Source organism: Lipotes vexillifer, unplaced genomic scaffold (genome assembly GCF_000442215.2).
Source record: "Lipotes vexillifer unplaced genomic scaffold, Lipotes_vexillifer_v1.1 scaffold1293, whole genome shotgun sequence".
Classification (NCBI taxonomy): domain Eukaryota; kingdom Metazoa; phylum Chordata; class Mammalia; order Artiodactyla; family Lipotidae; genus Lipotes; species Lipotes vexillifer.
This window is the reverse complement of record NW_006790911.1, coordinates 1,876,487-1,898,394: the sequence shown is the minus strand read 5'-3', so window position 1 is coordinate 1,898,394 and position 21,908 is coordinate 1,876,487. Positions and strand designations below refer to the sequence as shown.

At 37.2% G+C, this 21,908-nt stretch overlaps 1 protein-coding gene across 1 annotated transcript in view; it reads right to left on the bottom strand.

Annotated features, from left to right (window-relative positions):
- INPP4B (inositol polyphosphate-4-phosphatase type II B) overlaps positions 1–21,908 on the bottom strand; it is a 352,372-nt gene that overhangs the window by 122,683 nt on the left and 207,781 nt on the right. The window contains exon 13 of the mRNA XM_007464000.1: positions 3,282–3,459. Coding sequence (XP_007464062.1) covers positions 3,282–3,459 — 178 coding nt within the window. The remainder of the gene's footprint in view (positions 1–3,281; positions 3,460–21,908) is intronic.

The following is a 21,908-nucleotide window of genomic DNA, read 5'->3' as shown; positions in this document are numbered from 1 at the left end:
TTCTCAGTACCTAAGTAATCAACATAATCAATGTTCTGTATATAATATATATCTTCAACATCTTAGCATACTGACTTTCTGGCATTATTATTAAGGAAAACAGAACATTTCTTAAGAAAATCCTGAGTTAAATTTTAGAATGGAATGCTTGGTTCTTTCTTTGAATACAGCAGAATGCTTTGGTATACTATATTAAGGTTGAAAAGATACTAGGAATTGGAAGGTGTTGGGTTTTCTCAAATATATTGTGAGCAAAGCCTCTAATATTTGTGACCAAATCCTTTTTTGTTGTTGTTTACCATTTCACAGTCGCTGTGTTGTGAAATAGTCCATGCTTTTAATTTCTTAGACTGTAAAATTAACACTGTGTAGTATTTGTCATACAGCATTGAGTACAATACCACACACAGTTAGGTGCTCAATACTGCTTTGTGATGAGCATAATAATAATGACTTTCTAAACAAGGTCTATCAATCTCTATGGAGTGGAGACTATGATGGGCATTTGAAACTAATGTCACCCATATATCTGAGTAATGAGATACATGCCTACATTTGTGTCCTTACGTTTTCATTTTGAATTTCTTTACATTACTTTTCTCTTTCTCTCTCTCTCCTTTTTTTTTGTCACAGTATTGTATAATTTTAGCCTAGAAAAAAGGAAAATGCATTTTTTTATCCCACTCTATTATTAACTTTTCATATCTTATGTTAAAAATTTGGCTTATGCTTTGTTTTCTCTGTTGGGATTAGTTATGTAAAATCGGATTTGTCTTTTGCTATAAACCTATACATCATAACATTAAATAATTCTTTAATATTTTCATAAACATATGCAGCAAACAAATCCAGTTATCCTTCAGAAGATTCTTGTTTTAAGAACTATTTTTTAAAAAAATAGAACAACTTAATTGAGGTTGTGCACATTAGGATATGAAAAATTTATAGTAAATTTTATTGTGAAATTTCAGTTATGTCCTATGGATGAGTTCCTAAGAAAACAACTCAAGAACTTATTTTCCAAACATGTCAGTTCAGATTCATTAAAAGAAACAAGGGGACTATCAATGAAGAAAAGACCTATTCTCTAATCCACAGTGTGCAAGTCCCTGGTCTTAAACATGACTTAAAACATAACTTAAAAACAAGATTTTAAGTTAAATCTTGCTAATATTAAATTACAGTAAAATTTAAGATGCCACTAAAATGATTTATCTTTTATGCTAGATTCATGGATCATAGTTTATTTTAAACCACGAACTAGTAACTGTCTTCATACACTATGCAAAACTCTGTTAACTTAGATACTTCTTTAAAATTCTGGGCATGAATTCTTAAAGAAATGCATGGCTTGCAAATTTAACTTTAAAAAATCCTCGTGATCTCAAGTGTTGACAGATTTCTTAGTAGACGAAGCTTGTCTACTCAGTAACAAACAAACAAACAAAAAAACAGGGAAAAAAGTTGGAGCAATGCTGAATTAAAGGAGGAGAAAATACATGCCCTGCCATGCCCCCAAATCACAAATCCCTGTCCAATGCACAGGAAGAATATAAATACTGCTCTGAAATCACCACAGTGATGTTCTATTTGCTAGAATTTTCTGTTTAGGTGAACCCAGGAAAACCTCACCTCACCTACAAATCCAAAAAAAGAAATGAACCAAAAAGAAATTCTATTATTTTACTGTATGCGACACCCTCCTCTTTTTCTTAGCCATAACATGTTCATTGACTATTAGACATATTCATTGACGATTAGAATACTTAAGTATTGTTGAGAAGTTTGTCTAACAATTTTTTTTTTTAATTCTTAAAAAGGAAATATCAAAACATATATTGCATGGAGGATACCAGAAAGGGTTTCCATTCTGAAGTCAACCAGATCTGGGTCTGAGCCCTAGTTTTGTTTGAATCCTTGGGTATGAATTTAGGTGCATGACTTTGCACATTTTTTAAACTTCTCTGAGCTTCAATCTTTTGCTTTGTGAAATGGAGATAACATGGACCCACAGTCTGAAGGTTAAATGAAATAACCTAAGTCCCTGAAGTCACTAGCAAAATATTTGACAACGTAGGTAGTTGTAAAATTTGGGTCAATTTTTTCCTCCCTTTTCTTGATGGAGATACCTGTTCTGGCATGGAAGGAAGGTTGCATTTTGAACTGGAAGTCTTGCATTTTTCACTTTTTAATTTATTAGACAATTCACTTGACCTTTCTGAATACATATTAGCTAATTTTTTCTGAAAATATATACTGGCTATATCCTATGAGAAAAATATGTGAAAATGTAGACTTTAAAATGTTAAATAAGGGCAAGGTATTATTATTATTATAAATGAACATATCTGAGTCAAAAATATACACAGATATAGTATTCAGGTTTCTATGAATCTGTTCTTCAGGGACTCAAAGAACTACACTGTTATCTTATTCTAAAATGTTACCGTAAAAATTGTCTTTGGTCAGTTTCTTCAAGGGCATATTCATTGGAAGTATCTCATAATAAATTTCAAGATGTCCTCAGAATGCAGAGGTTACGAATGAGTGTACTGGAATTGGACTCCAGGATACTTGACTTTGCATTTCTATTCAAGCTGCAATTTGACTTTTGCTACCTTGGTTCTCCATATCATTCAGATACCTTAATTCATTATGGAAATTGATGCTGAGTGCTTACCCCATGCCAGACTACCATTCCTCTTTACATATACAAATGTAAAATCACCTTTGGAAAAATTAAGACCTAGGTCCTACTACATTTCAAGCAATGACTAATACTTTAGAAATTTTTAGAACCTTCTCCCAGTTGATAATGTTACAGAAAGTAAACTGAGGCAGAGGAATTACCCCATGTCACCGATAAGAATCCACATCAAGGTTCTGCTCTCAAATGAAGTGACATTCTGACTCAAAGGTATAGCTTCATATGCATACAAATTTGGTGATCACCAGAGAAAATAATTTTCAAAATCTAATTTAATTCATTTAATACAACCAGGAACCAAAGAGAATGAAAGATGTCAAGGAAAAGAGAAAATATACCTCAACCAGTAATAGGTTTCGTTTCCTACTAGGAAAAAAAAATTAACGTTCAGTAAAATTTGAAAAGAGAATGTGGCCAATTCATTTTGATCCTGTGGCAATACTTTGAAGCTTACTTTTTAACCTAGTCTATTTTACATTTCCAGATGTTATGAAAGGCAATGTATGCAGAAAGCAGTACCAACGGGGATTTGGGTATTTCATTTTCCCCACTGCAGTGATGATTTGGGTCTTACTTTTTCTGAAAGCATCTTTAAAGAATTCTTCAAGCTGTCTGGAGAATGCTGGCTTGCAGAATTAAGCAGTAGGTCTGCATGGGTTGCTATAAGAGGTTGTAGTTGATTGATGTTGCTGAGAACTTCTTTTGCTTTGGCTGTGTTTTCAGGTGAATAGTAAATAAACTGGTATCCAGTACTGCAACAACAAAGATAAAGGCAAGTTACACAACGAGCAGAAAGACTTTTCGGCACTTAGTACCAGATGGCGAACGACAAACAGAACTCCAAATAGCATTACTTCCTATTGAACAGATAAGAACTATTCTAAGAGATTTTTATGATATCCGAAGAGTGTTTAAAGTCAAATGACCAAGATATTTTGTAAGACTAGTTGAAATAAATCCAGTCCTCGCTCAATCACTAGGAAGATTCTTCATGATTACATATGTCACGTATTAGTATTCAAAACAAATTAGTATTAATATTATTAATAATTATTAGTGAACTTGAGGTCACACAGTACAGAGAAAAAAGTATAAGCCTTTATATTTAGGCCAATATGAATATAGATCCCGGCTCTACCACTTACTATCTGGGTGATCTTAGGCGGCCTTTAGCTTCCTCATCAGGAAAGTGGGAATAATTATGCAAACAGTTCTAAGAGGCAGGTAAGGTTGGTCATCATTCATGTGAAATGCCTGACACAGAGCAAGCATTTAATAATTACTGTGTATATTTTTCCCCATGATACTTAGGGCAGGGGGCATACATTTTAATAGTTGAGAAATGGGGAGAATATAAATTAATGCCAAGTGGGCATATGGAGAATTTTATTGGATAGAAAAGGGACATGACGGCATAAAAATTCCATTATGCTATCTTTTTCATCACCTTTTTTTGTTCCCCTTGTGGTTTCTCATTTGACTTGTAAAAAATACCTAAAATTGATTACAAATGAAAGAATGACTGACTTTTATAGTTATCATTTAGGAGTTGGTCAAGCATGTTACAGATGTAAGAATTCCGTGGAATGGAGGAGTCTTTGGCCAGTTTTATTAGGAAAAACAAAGGAGGCATTCCATCAGGGAAAGAAGTAAAACAGCAAAACATCAGCCAAAGAAAAAGAAGAGAGTGGCTATGGATGGTGCATTTACAGAGTGGGTGCAACACTTGGTCATATCCCTTTACATCCAATCATCAATGCTTTTTTCACAGTATCTCTGAAACCAAGTCCCCCCAAAACAAAGTTCCCTTACCGAGAACTTTGTTTATGATTAATTATGATTAATTATTAATCAATTATAATTTATGATTAATGTCTCTATCCAAAACCTTATTCCCTTTCTTGTCTCCTCTGACCTCAATCTTGTGCTCGTTGACCAGTCAGATGACTAAAATTGCTGTTGTCGATTTCATCATTAACTTACAAACTCAGGTTGTTTCTCCAGGGCAGGATGAGCTAACAGGACCCCAAGCCATGGCCACCTGGTCTGAGAATCATAAACCAGTTATCCTGACTCCCAAAACTATGATTAAAGATTAAGGACTATCACAAGAGGATGATTAATCCCGACCCCCTTTTTTTTTCCCCTCTAAAAAAATCTCCAACTCAAAGACCAAGTCGGAGTGGACCTGAGGCTTGCCTCCTCCTCCCTTGCTTGGTGCCCTGCAATAAATCTTCACTTTGCTCTCAAGAGTTTGGCTTTCTGAACCGTGGGCACATGAGCTCTTTGCTGGGCTTCACCTCACAACCTGTGATGAGTATTTACTGAATATTTTCTTTACATTTACCAGCTAAATTATTAACATTCCCATAATTCCATTTCTTATTTTGAAATATTAGCATCCAATAAGACACATTAACATCTAGAAAGCACTCTCCCCTTGCCTTGACACTAATGATTTTCAGGGCAAAGTATCGGTTTCTTCAGGGAGACAATATAATAAATATTTCTATTATTTAATTTATTTTTTCACAATTATTTTTAAAAATGACCTTGGTGCTTGGACTATTCAGAAGATAGGACAAGAAGTTGATGAATGAGGGATACAAGTGTCTAAAAGCTAAGAAACACATTGCTATCCTGTGACACTGATGAGAACTCACTCAATTCTGTACTTGTAGATTTTTTTAAATTTCAGAAGCAGGAGCTTAAAAATAAAACATACCACTTATTTTAATGCAAACTGAAGCAGATTACAAGTAACAATGGCGAGGAGGAGAAAGAAAACAATAGTCCAGGCCAATTATCTCTGTCTCTTCCTGGCTCCTCTGATCTCCTGTGGGACTGTGCTGAAGCCTTTAACAAAAATCATGAACTGGGATGTCCCCCTAATCATCTGTACTCAGACTGGATACAAAATTCAATCCACTGCAGTCTTTAGTAAATCAAACAACTCCATGTTATTTCCGCAAAGAAAATGATTATCTAAAGATACTGACATATACACACTACTATATACAAAATAGATAATCAACAAGGACCTACTGTATAGCACAGGGAACTATACTCAGTATTTTGTAATAACCTACAAGGCAAAAGAATATGAAAAAAAATGTGTGTGTGTGTGTGTGTGTGTGTGTGTGTGTGTGTGTGTAACTGGATCACTTTGCTGTACACCTGAAACTAACACAGCATTGTAAATTAATTATACTTCAATAAAAAATAAATGAATAAAGATATTGATGTGTCACCAGGGTGGGGATGATATTTAATACCCAGCACTTTTTACAGCTGAGAATAGGACTTACTAAGGACTAGACACAGAAAGCAGCCTGTGAGGGCTGCTCTGTGGGTCCCTTTTCACTGATCTGCTCTTCTGTTATTATAATTTGCTTTCTGGTTTCATCTTATGGGGATGGATAGGCCTCCCATGGCTTAGCTCTGGGAAAGCTAGAGCTCTCAAGGCCAGTGTGGTCTTCCCTCCTTCTCTCCACAGATCTGTCCTCTTTCTGAGTGTGTCATTCCTGGCCTCTCACATGTTCACTCCTATGCCCTCTTTTTGACTCCCTGGCAGTTCAGTGTTACTTTATTCCTGACAATTATCTATTTTCATTAATTTTTTATACATATTTCCTACTCTGCAAATTCCCCGAGTCTCCTCTCCATTGGAGGAAATACACTGCCAAGATTTATTTCTTACATCTTCTTTCCTTACACCCTAGTTCAGTGGTGCTCAAATTTTAATAGGCATAAGATCCACTCGAGGATGAGGTCAGGGCCTGGGTAGTTTTAATAAAGACTGCAGGTGCCCTGGCAACACCAAGAGATTCTGCCGTAGTAGGTTGTAGTCTTCGTAACAAGCATCTCAGGAAATCCTGATGCAGGTGGACAGATGAGCACTTTTAGAAATACCCTCCGCACTGTTTTTTTTTTTTTTTGCGTTATGCGGGCCTCTCACCGCTGTGGCCTCTCCCGTTGCGGAGCACAGGCTCCGGACGCGGCAGGCTCAGCGGCCATGGCTCACGGGCCCAGCCGCTCCGCGGCATGTGGGATCCTCCCGGACCTGGGCACGAACCCGTGTGCCCTGCATCGGCAGGCGGACTCCCAACCACTGCGCCACCAGGGAAGGCCCTGCACTGTTTTGACTGTGAGTGGCACTCTACACCTCTGATCACACTACACAGTGACTCCGATAAAAGTTCCTTATTCTGGGCTTCCCTGGTGGTGCAGTGGTTGAGGGTCCGCCTGCCGATGCAGGGGACACGGGTTCGTGCCCAGGTCCGGGAAGATCCCACATGCCGCGGAGCGGCTGGGCCCGTGAGCCACGGCCGCTGAGCCTGCGTGTCCGGAGCCTGTGCTCCGCAACGGGAGAGGCCACAGCAGTGAGAGGCCTGTGTACCGCAAAAAAAAAAAAAAAAAAAAAAGTTCCTTATTCTAAGTTTCTTATTCTTAACTCATTCTCATTTTCATAATGCCTTCTATAAGGCTACTTTTGCACTCCACCTTTTTTCTTTTTGTTTACAATTCTGTGCATTATTAGTCATCTATTTATTTATTTAAATTATAGTTGATCTACAATGCTGTGTTAATTTCTGCTGTACAGCAAAGTGATTCAGTTACACATATGTATATTCTTTTTCATACTCTTTTCCGTTATGGTTTATTACAGGATATTGAATATAGTTCCCGTGCTCTACAGTAGGACCTTGTTTTTTACCCATTCTATATATACTAGTTTGCATCTGTTAACCCCAAACTCCCACTCCATCCCTCCCCCACCCCACTTCTGCCTTGGCAACTACAGGTCTGTTCTCTAGGTCTATGAGTCTGTTTCTGTTGTATCTCATCTTTATATCAGCACAAATTGCTTTGGTTCACCTCTCATTACCAGTACTGCCCCCATCATCCTTTCATCTTTTCCCTCCCAATATACTCTCTGCCCTCTTCTTTTCCCCAATACATTCTTCAATCACCATCATGGGACGTAACCATAACTCCTGGCCCCCTGTTCCTGAGTCAGTTTCTATTTGAGAAGAGTTATGTAGCAGGCATTGGTTCTCCTGGTTAAGCCTTTTAATGATGAGCATCTTACCCACAGAGGCTGAAAGATTCATTTTCCACAATAAGAGCCAATGTTGGTGTCCAGGATGAAACAGTATGACATGGGAAAAAAAACCCACCACCCACAAAATAATTTTAAGTATACATAAATTTCATCTATGTATTCAGTGCCTTACTCTTTAAACATGTCATATATTTGAACAGTTAGAGCTTCTTAAATAGAAAATTATGAGTATAATTTAATTATTGAGATTAAAAAGAATATTGCTAAACTCTGTTTTATAGTGGTCTGAGATTTAAACTGAACCCAAACACTTGAATCAACTATCAATCAGGCAAAAGCAGAAGAAAGACAAAATATTTGCTTGGACAAAGAATATTTTATAGGAGATAAATAATATAGCAAATCACAGATAATAAAAATTGAAATTATTGTCATAATATTTTTATATTGATGAAACAGTGAATGAAAGTATATATGTATGTATGTCAATATATACACTTTAATATATATTTATTTAAATTATTTAATATCCAGTTAACATATATACATAGTCATACTATATGTTTATATGCATATTGTTACTACTAGAGGTATCATTTTTGAGATATTTCACATAGTGAAATAATATTCATATTCACAAACTCTAATTGATAACCGAAATATGATTAAAACAATGATATATGTTCTTGTGTGTATATCCCACCTCAGTCACTTCTTGCTGGTCCTCCTTATGTCTCCTCTAGTGTTCCTTTCTTTTATCTACATGTCCTTCCTAAGTACTGTCATTTAATCTTGTGGTTTAAAAACCTCAGTTATGCTAATGATTTTCGAATTTCTTCATCTCCAGCCTAGACTTTTCCCTGAACCCCATTAAAAGCAAAAGCTCTCCTCTTGACAGTTCCAACTTATCATGGTCCAAACTGAGCTCCTGATCTGCTCCCCATTCTCTACAACCAGATCCTTCTACCCTCTTCCCCATCATGGTTCACACCAAGCTCACTGGATGTGGCCAATGTCTCTTCTCTTCCTCTCCTAATTTTTGCCCAGTTTTTCAGAAAATCCTGCCTTTTTGTTCCAAACATATGCAGATTCCAACCACGTATTTCCACACTCACTGCAACCATGTTGGTGCAAGCCACCATCATCTACTGCCAGGATTATTACAGTAGCCTCAAACTGGTCTCCCACCTCCGTCCATACTCTGAGACATTGAAATCCTTGACTTGTGCTTAGTTGGATGGGGGTGGGAAGCAGGCAAGGAGAGAGAAATAAAGCAGTTCTTTCTTAGTCCCCTGCCCACACCCCAAATCCAAGGACTTGCTCCACCATTTATCTGTGCCTTCCTTCTCCCAGGCCACTCCTTAACCCATTTGCTCAACCAAGCTACTATTTTGGCAAATGGAGTCATGGAAAAATACAGATGAGAGATGATGGGGAGGAAGGAGGGGAAAGCGAAGGAAAACAGAGGGAGATGGGGCATGGGCAGATTAGGGTGGATGAACTCAGGAAAAAAATGCTATGGAGTGATGTGCCTCACTCCACAGCAGAAATAAATCTCCGGAGAAAAATCTAAGGACTATTTGAAACACTTCTTTTTTTTTTCCCCCCTACTCAAGCACTACTTGTAAAAAAAACGATTTCTTGAATCCAGAGGGAGGGACAGATGTGCTTTCAGTTCTGAGAAGAAAATCATGTGGATAATAAATGAAAATTTACAGCTTAGTGCACTTGAATATACCCTTCTGGCTTCACAGGGTTTAACAGTGTTCTTCATGAAACTGTAGAAGGTAAAAAAACATACAGCTCTGCTTTCCCTCATGCGCCCTCTCTTTTTTTTTTTTTTTTTTTTGCGGTATGCGGGCTTCTCACTGTTGTGGCCTCTCCCGTTGCGGAGCACAGGCTCCGGACGCGCAGGCTCAGCGGCCATGGCTCACGGGCGCAGCCGCTCCGCGGCATGTGGGATCTTCCCCGACCGGGGCACGAACCCGTGTCCCCTGCATCGGCAGGCGGACTCTCAACCACTGCGCCACCAGGGAAGCCCCTCTCTCTTTTTTTTAGCTTAGAAAAAAAAAACTTAAAGGAAACCCATATTTGTTTTGTTTACCTCCTATGGATTTCACTTGTATAAATTGAGTTAATTAACTAGTTAATTAATCTAAACTTAAATTGATGTTTGTCTCAGAAACTACTCTTTCTAAAAATATTGGTTTCTTGGAAATTTTAGAATCAGCATTTTGAACAAAGTTTGACTCTCTTGTTTATTAGCTCTGTGACAGGTAATGCTAATTAAAGGGGAAAAACCTAAAATTCATTTCATTTCGGCTCAACTTGCCCTCAAAGGAAATTTCCCTATTGGCTCTGGTCACACTGTCTCCTATGATCATCCTACTTTTCAGTTTGAAAGTTCTTACCTGCGATTTTTTGACCATTAGAACTAATATATATAAAATCCTTTCCTTCGTCCTATTCTTGCTCTAACAAAAGGTTCCCAGACACTATTATATGACAAAGTCCAATTCGTTTTCACTTCCTTCCATGGCCTGTTCCCATTTATCCTTGGTTTCACTTGCCCTTATTTCCTCTGCCAACTTCCAAGAGTCTGGTAGATCTATTTCTGCCTAGTTTGGCTTCTGGTATTTTCATGCTCACTTCTCTGTGCAGATGTGATGGAGTAACACCCAAACCAGGTTCCCTGATTCCCTCCCATCCAAAAAATTTCTCAACTCCATCCTGGACCTCATTCACTCATACATCTAATTAAAGTACAGAGTAAGATAAGGTCTAAGAATAGAAACCATTCCCAAATACACTGAAAGGTAAATGTTCCCCTGACTGCAAATGGGCCTGAGGGATATTTTTCGAGGTGATGGAAATGTCCTAAAATTGGCTTGTGATGAGGATCACATAACTCTATAAATTAACTAACATTCACTGAACCATACACTTAAAAAAATAAGTCAACTGCACATTATTCTACACAAGTAGAGAGTAGAATGCTGGTTCCCAGGGCCTGTGGGTGTGGGAAATGGGCAGATATTGGTCAAGAGGTACAAAGTTTCATTTACCCAAATGTATATGTCCTGGAGATCTAATGTGCAGCCTGGTGACTAACAATGATGTATTAATGGTAACTATGTGAGATGATGGATAGGCTGATTACCTTGATTGTGATGCTTATTTCATAATGTGTACATATATCAAAACATCAAGTTATACACCTTGAATATATAAAACTTTTATTTGTCAATTATACCTCAATAAAGCTGCAGGAAACAAGCAAGTGTTCCCAGCATATGATATTGTAGTGCTGGTGATTATGATTCTGGGATGAGAATACAGGGAAACAGAAGGTATATTTAGAACCCACTTCATTTTTTTCCCTGTTAAATCTGATATTTTTATGGAGGATCTCTAAAAAAGCCAATAATTTATACTGTAGAATTTACACCAATAATCCAAGTCTCTCTCTCTCTCTCTCTCTCTCTCATTTTAATAGCTAATAATTATTGGATCTATAATATGGGCCTAGAATTATGCTAATTTCTTTTCAGTGATTATTTTATTTAGTCATGAGAACAACTCTCTGAACAACAAATATTATTCCATTATATAGATTTAGGAATTGAAGACTCAGTAGGTTAAGTAACTTGATCTAGAACATACAACTACTATAAATGGTAGAACCAGGATTCAAATGCAGGTCTTTACTAATACACAGTTTGAACTCTTAACTGTGTTTTACTATTTTATGAACATGGTATTGATCCATTTGAGATCTGAAAAAATTACAATCCCATAACTAACACAGGAAACATCTTTTATTTAGTAAAATCATGGTAGGTACAGCATATAAATATTAAAACAAAATATAATGGAAGAAGTTCTCATCTTCCAATTAAAACAAAGCTCATTAGAAAAGATGTATGATTCCATTTTATAACACAGATTAGACATAAGAAAGAATTTGAAAATCATCTCACCATAAATTGCTTGCAACAAATATTTAACGACTGCTATTCAGTCAGTGCACTGGGAAAAGCAAGAGGCAGGAGTTAGCCAGCAAGATAATCACGGGATGAGTGTGATGACACTTGTCCTCTAAATGCTACAGCCAGGGCTGGTAGCAGAGAAGAAGAAAAAGGGGGATAAATAGCTGCTTCCCACAAGTCCTTGCGAATCTAAGGCTCTATATTGTTAATATATGCAAAAATCGCCCAGGTAGCCATAGTTTCAGGGTTTGTTTACTAACCACTCAGTACTATAGCTCTTTACATTCCCGAGAGAGCTCAGACCTTCATTTAAGAGCAATGTAAAAGGATGTCACATTGCGTCCAAATTTCCTAGGCATTTTGTTGTTGGAGATTTTTTTTCATGATACCTAGTTTTCCATATTTGCTGGAAGTAGAAGGGGCAAAAGGGTTTTACAAAGACATTCCTCTTATTCTACAACTAGGAGAGATAGAAAACAAACAGGAAAGTCCTAAAGGAAATAGAACTCTGTATCTATCTCTACCACTCTAAGTTAACTTGTTATCCTTTCCAAAACGTTCACCAATACCTGTCCTCTGTGTATACATAATTTCTTTCTTTTTTTTTTTTTAATATCTTCTTTGGAGTATAATTGCTTTACAGTGTTGTGTTAGTTTCTGCTGGGTAACAAAGTGAATCAGCTGTATGTATACATATATCCCCTTATCTCCTCCCTCTTGAGCCTCCCTCCCACCCTCCCTAACCCACCCCTCTAGGTGGTCACACAGCACTGAGCTGATCTCCTTGCGGTACGCGGGCCTCTCACTGTTGTGGCCTCTCCCGCTGCGGAGCACAGGCTCCAGACGCGCAGGCTCAGCGGCCATGGCTCACGGGCCCAGCCGCTCCGCTGCATGTGGGATCTTCCCGGACCGGGGCACGAACCCGCGTCCCCTGCATCGGCAGGCGGACTCTCAACCACTGAGCCACCAGGGAAGCCCCATAATTGCTTGTTTTATTACAGGTACCTTTTTATATACACCTCTAGATACCTCATAATCCACATACTAATTAAAATGACTCCATAGTGTTCCACTTCAGTGATGCAGAATAAGCTTGCTTAATCATTCATTCACGTTGTTTCTAAAATTTTACCATTATGAATAGAATCTCTGAATACCTGAAATATTTTCTTTTTTAAAAATTATTTTTATTATATATAATTCCTAAATAAGTGGTTTTCCTGGGGTGTATTTAGGAAAGCTGTAGATAGAGAATAAGGCCAGAGTCTTAAAAATATTTTACTGACTATTTTCTTTAGCAGATTAAAGTAGTAACTGAGCTGAGTGAAAATTACCACATCAATTCATTCATTCTTTTTTGTAGTACAGATAAAGTAATTTACTTTGAAAATTATATTCTCATAAAGGCCCAGAAAGGGTCAAATGCATCAACTTTTAAAAAATTTCTATCTGGTGGGTAGCAAAAATCAATTCTTAGAAAGGTTATCCGTAAACTAACATCATTCATTCATTAACAGCATACACATTTTGTGTTGAAAATCTATTGATTGTATGAGGATGAATGCATATAGGAGACCTTGAGACTGGGCACCGAAGTCTGATTTTCCAGCTCTGTTATTAGCTGTATGGGCGATTCAGTCTTTGAAACTCATTATTCTCATTGATAAAATAAATAGGGGAATTTCTAATCTGAGATTCCCTGTAAGTTCTAAGATCTAAACGATTCTTTAATGCAAAAAAAGGCAGACTCAAATAACTTTCTTGTTTCCAAAAACTTCTTTTCGTATTGAATATAGACAACTGATCTTAGTAAGTAAACATGGTAAACACATGGTGTATTTCCTGTATTCCCTTTCCTCGTGAATTTTCCATTTATCCAGTTATATTAACCAGAAACCTGAGTCCTTCAACCCTGCTCAGTCCCTCAAGTCCTCATCCAATTGGATTTAAATCCTGTAAAAATTTCCTTAAACCTTCAACTCCATACTCACCCATCTCCTATCACCAGCACTGTTATAATAGCCTAATTGTGTGTCCTTAGTTCTCTCCACATAGTAACTCAAAATGTGCCTCTGATCATGTTAATACCCAGATAAGAACCTGTCAGTGAGTCCTCTTAGCCTAGCCTAGCCTATAGGATGAGAAGCCAGGACTTGACACAGCAAACAAGGGTCCTTCAGATTTGGTTCCCATCCTTTAACCCTTCCCTCTCTCTCTCTCATTCTCTCTGTCTGTCTATCTGTCCCTTCTGGCTCTCTGTCTCGGTCTCTGTCTCTCTGCCTCTCTCTCTTTCTCCCAGCCGCTCTACGTTGCTGGAGTTCCTAAGCCAAGGTGCAGTGAATGGCACCACCCTGCCCAGGTGTGCTGCACAGAAGCCTGGGACTCTTCCTAGACAGCTCTGGATTTTTACCTCCTACTCCAAACAGACACACAAAGTCCAAACAATTGCCAAGTCCTTTAAAATATCTCTGTAACTGATCCCCTTCTCTACATCTGTGCTTAAACCACCCTAAGCCAACCCACCTTTCTTCAGCAGAAGCACTGCAATAACTACTTACTTACGCAAGCCTCTTGACAGGGAAGAAGACATTGGAATAGCTTAGGCAAGGTCCCATCTAATAAAGATTCTGCAGTGACACTATTTTTTCTCATGTCACACAAGCTGACTGTGTGATTTTCCCATGACATAAATCCCATGTGTACATTTTTTTAAGTTAGTACTTTCACTATAATCTTGCAAAGAATGAGATACTCCAGAGTTAGTTTCTAAAGCTCTGGAAAATACAGCACTTTTAAAATTTCCTGGCAGTTTATTTGTAGATGACTATCCTTTCTGCTGTTTGCTGCCTCTAGAATGATGGATATTAAATATCTAAGCTAATAGAGAGCTTGAAAGAACATGCTGAAAATTACTCAGCATTTAAGCTGAGTACACAAGGTCTTCCTTGGATTAAAAGCATACTAGTTGGGCTTCCCTGGTGGCGCAGTGGTTGAGAGTCCGCCTGCCGATGCAGGGGATGCGGGTTCGTGCCCCGGTCTGGGAAGATCCCACATGCCGTGGAGCGGCTGGGCCCGTGAGCCATGGCCGCTGAGCCTGCTCGTCCGGAGCCTGTGCTCCACAATGGGAGAGGCCACAACAGTGAGAGGCCCACATACCGCAAAAAAAAAAAAAAAAAAAAAGCATACTAGTTAAGATGACATAACTACGTCACGATTCCAAATATCTTTTTAGTTTATAGTGAAGAAGAAATGCAACTCCTGATTTACAGAAAATAAGTCCTCAAACCATATATTCTTTTCATATTTAGTTTTTTAAGCAGAAAACAATGTTTCTATAGTTCGCTATAGATTCCACATTTTTAACTCCTAATATTCCTATTGATTAACTTTTTCTTCTGAGCTAAAACCAGAAGTCATATCTTAATAATTGTGTGAAATTAAAACGTTTAATTGTAAAGACAAATTATCTTCCTGCTAGTGATGATACACTTAATATGTCTTTCCTCAAAAATCTCAAGATTGTAACCATTCTATCTAACAATCTAATGATTTCAACAGAAATCAGCCACATCCACAGTGCAGATAAGAAAACTAAAGGGTAAAAGCTCAGTGGTTTTCTGACATCACACAGTTAAGATTATGTGTTTTATCATTTTCAGACAATGTTCTCTTTACCGAATTTATTATCACTCTAAATTCTAGGATCATTTAGCAAACTTGTTTTCATTTACAATTAAAGTCATTTTCTTTAAAGGAAAGATTCAATTTTCAAGAAGTTTGAACTGTTACACTTGACACAGTGCTTCTTGCTTCAGATTATACTTTGCTTCACAAGCTTTTGGGTAGGTGACTGGAAGAATGTTGCCAACTTTTAAACGTTAAAGTCACCACTGCATTACTAATATTGAACCGGACTTTAGGTTGGCTGTTTTTATAAAAATCATCAGCTTTCCTCTTTCAGAACACATAAAAGTATATTTTCACTTCCTAGTAAGGCGCAAGCAAACACAATAGCTGACAAATGGCTGTCTGAAAGCCTACAAGACATTTTCCACAAATGCCCCTACGTTTCTGTCACCTAATTACAACACAATGATCGCTTTAGGCAGAGCAACTTGTTCATCCTTTTACTCCTCTGACAGACAATGCTTTCACTTCTTTTATTTACTTCTTCATATACTTAGTCATTCAAGGAACACTTATCAAGTTAGTTCCTGACACAGTTAGTTACAGACACAGTCCATGCCCCCAGAGTACACAGTCTAGAGGCTCAGAGAGGCAATTAGGTATGTTTGTACATGGGAGGCTAAAAGCAGATGTGGCCTTGCCAAGGAGTTGATGAAGACTTCAGGAAAAAAAAAAACTTCAAGGCAGACCTGAAACTGAAGAACTTTGGCCTGGTTCACCGTGGAGGGTGGTATGAGAGGAGAAGATGATGGTGTGAGTGGAGAAGGATGAAGCTGGAGAAAAAGTCAGGGTCAGATGACACAGGAATATCTTATGCACCTTGTGCTTTTATCCTCCAGGCAAGAGGCAGCTGTGAACTGTCTAACATGATGAAATCGCAAGGTTGTATTTGCCTCTGAAGAGATATTATTCCAACCAAGATGTGGAAAACGGATGAGATGAGAGCCAGCCTGGAGGATGAAGAGTGATTAAGAGATTTGGCAGTGGGACATTTAAAAAATGGTGATTCTATGGGTTAGGATTATCCTAAACCACAATTGATTATTGAAATGAACGACTTCCTGAGATACAAGAAGGTCGAAGTGACGGAACTGATTTTTTTTTTTTTTTTCTGGGAAGTGGAAGCAAGGGAAGAAAAGTAGTCAAGGATTTTCAAGCTTCAAAGTTGAACATCTAGATGGATGTGGTGTCTTAATTAAGAAAAACAATCCTCAAGAGAAGTTTGAGGATAAGGGGATGAGAGATGACTGAATATGTCGACTTTGAGGTGTTTGGATGATACCATTAACGTGGAGCTGTCTAATAAATGGTGGTAAATACACGTCTGAATCTCAAGAACCATGCCTGGGCTTAGCACAGAGATGGTGTGCGAAGCCTAGTACTTAAGAAAATGCGGGCACAAGGACTTCCTGTAGAGCACAGGGAACTATATTCAATATCTTGTAATAACCTATAATGGAAAAGAATCTGAGAAAGAATATATATGTGTATATATACATATATATGCATATATATATATATATAACTGAATCACTTTGCTGTATACCTGAAACACTGTAAATCAGCTATACTTCAATAAAAAAAAATTTAAAAAGAATAAGTGGGCAATTAGGCATATTATGCACATTAATAGAACTTTTTTGGAAGGCAGTATGACAGCATCTCTGAAGTGTAACCACTTCAACTAAGAAATTCCACTTTTAGGAATTTTATCAAAAAAGAAACACAAATTTGCAAAAACAGAAGAATAAGAATAAGGGTTTACCTTGCAAACACAGAGTTATAACAAATAATAGGAATTAACTAAATGCCCATCAATATTGTATTGGTTAGATAATTCTGCTACATTCAATCAATAAAACCCTACTTAGCTTTTAGAAAAAAAAATGAGATCTAAATGTATTGAAATTAAAGGTTGTCAGAACATTTGTTTGAGTAAAAAAATACTTGTTTACATATTTTATATAAATAATAGCTAATATCTATTAAGCCCTCATTATGTGCCAGGTACCATTATAAATGTTTGGTGTATATGAAGTAATAAAATCTTCAGAACAATCCTATGAGGTAAAGCAATATTATTTCTGTGTCATGAGCCAGGAAACTACGGTACAGAGGGGTGAGGTAATTTGACTAATGTCACAATGCCAGTAAGTGCCCAAACCAGGATTCAAATCCATACAAGGTGTAGAGTCTATGAATTATCTGAGATGAGAGTTTCTGCCTTGCCCCAGAATGGAGGCCAGAAAAAGTAAACTCAATTATAGGAAAGTTAAGAACATGACATTCCCATGACCTGAGTTTGGGTCGACAAAGAGTCCTGATCACTGAAAACTCAAAGAGTTGGATAGCTAGAAAAAAATTGCATAGGGAAATGCATTAAGCTGTTCAGATTGGCTTACTCTGGGGAAGGAGAATGGAAAAGGCAGACTTTTCACTTTATGTGCTTCTTTATTCTTTGAATTTGTGTGCTAGAAGCAAATATTGGTTTTTTTGTACAGTTAAAAAGAGAATGAAGTAGGAGAAAAACTGCATTACAAATTCATTTAGGATCATATGCAACTTAGCAAGAATCCTTTCATTCCCTTATATTAGATTTAGTTTAACGCTTTGCAAGTGTCATCATTTAGTTTGTAAAGTATGTCCAAGACTCAGCAGGGCTATTTAATTGAAGTATTTTATTCTCTCCTGACTCCACGCTATAGATGTTGTAAGAGCTAAAACCCACCTATTATTGAAAATTTGTTGTTGTGCACAGGGGGCTGCACAGAGAAAAGTGCACATTGATGAGAAAAACCTGGTACACAGTTTTGGCAGACCTAGTGTTGTATTTGCTCAAACATGAACCGAGCTGAAATCTAAGAGTGGCCAAGGAGAAACTGACTCACCGGAAGAAGAAAATATACCTCCAAGGAATCAAGTTATAATCAACACAAAGATTAAATTGCTATCTCCTTGGAAATGATATGTTGTCAACTACTGGACACAGTTCAAAAGAAAATAAAAGGAATGAACAGGGCTTTTATTCACACTTCTTATTTCTACGGCGTCTGTATGATTTTATTATACTTTTAAAATTTCTTTATTTTTTGGTGCTATAAAGTGTTTTTTCCAAAAAGGAAAGATGTATTTGAAAGTGAACAGGAGATGAATTTTAGCTATAACTTGTAAGACTGATATTATGAAATATAGTAGGCTTTGTTGCATTGGGCATGACTTCCAAAAACCAAAAACACATAAGGATTTTTAAATGGAGAGCACTCAATTTATATACTTTGGAGAATTAGTCATTTTAAGCCATTTTGAATTTTTTAATTTATAATAGAAAAAAACCATAAGATGTAGATTACATGTGGAAAAACGAACTAGAAGAGACTGTACCAATGTGATCCCAGTAACTGTCTTGTTGAGGAAGGAGATTATGGGTGATTTTAACCTCCTACTTTTGACTTTTCTACATTTGCCAATAAACATATTTACAAAATTTGAAAACTGTCAATAGAAAGCAATATATTAAAAATATATATCACTAAAAGATAAAAAATATTTCTATTTAAAAGATATATGACATGAGACATGGATTTATACAGAGTTATGACCTCAGATTCTAAACTGCTCTACCAGTGAGTGACAAGATAAATTTCTGAGAAAAACCCACAGATCAAGATAGAGACATGGAAAGACCTCCAAGTAGGGGAAAAAAATTGGCTCTCAAAAATCCAATCATGGATGCAGTCTTATTGCTTTCAATGAATACATTTAAATCACTCATTCCCTTTCATAAAAGAAATGAAAATCTCTGTCTTAAGCATGAAACTGAAGGGTTTGAAAACAGATATACTTGTAACTGCTGCCTAGTCTGCTCATATGTTCCTGGAGAAAGTACATAAAAAGAAGAGTTGGAAAAATCTGACCATTTTGCTTAGATATCTCAGCTTTACACCACTAATGAAAAATGTTAATTTATGTTTTAAACCCCGCCCCCCCAATTAAGCAGTGGTTAGTGAAACTGTCTGATGAATATATTTCAGAGATAGTGGTATGATTTTGCATCCAGTTCTCCCATTTCTGGTTTATTGGATTCTTGCTACACTATAGGCTACAGAGAACTTCCTTCCCTGATGTGGTATTTCTCCTTTTACTCAAGAAACTTCCTATTTATAATAGAGAATTGGGAAACTTCTATTCATATTTCTCCTTACAATAATAAGGAAAATTTTCCTTAGAAATTGTATAACCATTGTGACTGTATAACCCTTGATCTCATAAAAAGTAAGGCTGGTTTGTTTAACTCTTTGTATTGTTTTACTTTCCTTCAGAAAATTCCCCCAAATTCTAGTACGACTCAAGTGTTGTAAGCTCAAGGACCACCTATAACACTTCTATTGGTAAATTTTAGTTTGTTTTCCTTATGATTTTTCCAAATGATTTTTTTCTCTCTTCCATTTGAAATTTGGGGGTAGTCAATCTTGATTATGGGACCAGATAGAGGGGGTGGGAGGTATGGAGGGAAAACCATGGTAGATACTCAAGGCAGGCATTTGACATTAGGATCTCTTGCAGGGAGTCAGCTCTGAGTTTGTCCCTAATGAACAGGTAGATCATAAGGAACTAATATTCTCCAGGATTGAACACTGCCCCTCATTGGCTTTTCTTCTTCTTTACAAAGGCTCTTGGTTTTCATGAGGTGCCTCTCTATCTCAGTGAAAGGGCTGTGCTTTCAGGTCATAATCCCTGCTGAAATCACAAATGATCAAAGCCGGCAAAGTATGTGTTGTTGTGGTAGATTTTCCCTTCCTTTTACGAAATACTGGAAGTAAAGAATTGATTCATATTTTGAGGGAGGAGTCCACAAGCTTTCAAATAGTGCCTAGGTAAATCACCAAATCCAGAAACACATAAGTGTTTGATGAACAAGTGAATACATGGGAAAAAGTATATATACTTATATATATATGTGTAAAACTGAATCACTTTGCTGTACACCTGAAACTAATACAACATTGTAAATCAACTATACTCCAATAAAAAATTTTTAAATGATTAAAATGGTAAATTTATATGTTACATATATTTTACTACAACAAAAAAAGCTTAAAAAAATTTTAAAAACAAACAAAAAAACCCCCAAATAATATATGAGTAATTAGGGTTTTGGTTCTCCTAGAAAAGTCTCATGTCTAAAGCATGAAAAGCTCTATAATATGCTAGGTTTTATTCGTCCACGATTACTCAGGCCCAAGTTTTCCCAGATCAAAACTCTTACAGCTTTATCCCCATCTTTGGTTCCATTTTGCAACAATTTAATGAGTTGGGGATTCTTTAAAGAAAAATTTCCAATAAACAAGATGTAATGCTTTTCTTCTGTATTGCAACAAATATTCCTTAATGTAGATTTTCTTTTCTCCTGATAGATACTAATTGATGTTCTATACATTTTTCAAGTTTAACTCATCTGTGTCACTATTCCTGTTTCTAGTCTCCACACCCTTCACCTGTCTTCTCCCAGCATTATTCACTTACATCTGTATCAGTGGTTCTCAACCCTGGCCACATATCAGTCTCACCTGGGAAGCTTTTAAAACTTACCAATGCCTGGGCTCCATTCCCAGAACTGACTTTATATGTCTGGGGTGATATCCTGGCATAGATAAAATATTTTAAAGCTCTAAAGGTGATTCTAATGTGCAGCCAAGGTTGAGCCTGTATTTCACTCTTATTCTCATTTCAGTAAAGTGATGGCATCCCTTTCCCCATGCGGTCTGTCACTGAACTGATTTCCAACCTTCATGAATTACATAGAAGGTACCTCTCCCCTCAGAGCCCCTAGCTGGAACTCTGACGTCCACTCCCTGTTGAAATAATAGGGCAAAAGAACCACTTTCTGCAGCCAAAGGGTCTGGGGGAAGGATGTGACAATTAAAGGATAACCTGATGGAGTTTCTATGTGGTAATGGGACAGTTATTTATGATGATTATGGTGATGCTTACTCTAATCTACACCTGTGATACAACCTCATAGAACTATATATCCTGCCCACCAAAAAACCAAAACCAAAACTGAAAACTAGAGAAATCTTAATAAGGAGGTAGTTGAGTTAATAATATTGTATCAGTACATAGACAATTTCTTTAAAACAAGACATATATATATATAATATATATATATATATATGCATTGCTAGTTTATACATTTATATAACAGTATATCAGTTACACAATTCTAACTTATTTATTTTATTCCATTTTTTTGTTTTTTTTGTTTCTTGCGGTACACGGGCCTCTCACTGTTGTGGCCTCTCCTGTTGCGGAGCACAGGCTCCGGACGCGCAGGCTCAGCGGCCATGGCTCACGGGCCCAACCGCTCCGCGGCATGTGGGATCTTCCCGGACCGGGGCACGAACCCGTGTCCCCTGCATCGGCAGGCGGACTCTCAACCACTGCGCCACCAGGGAAGCCC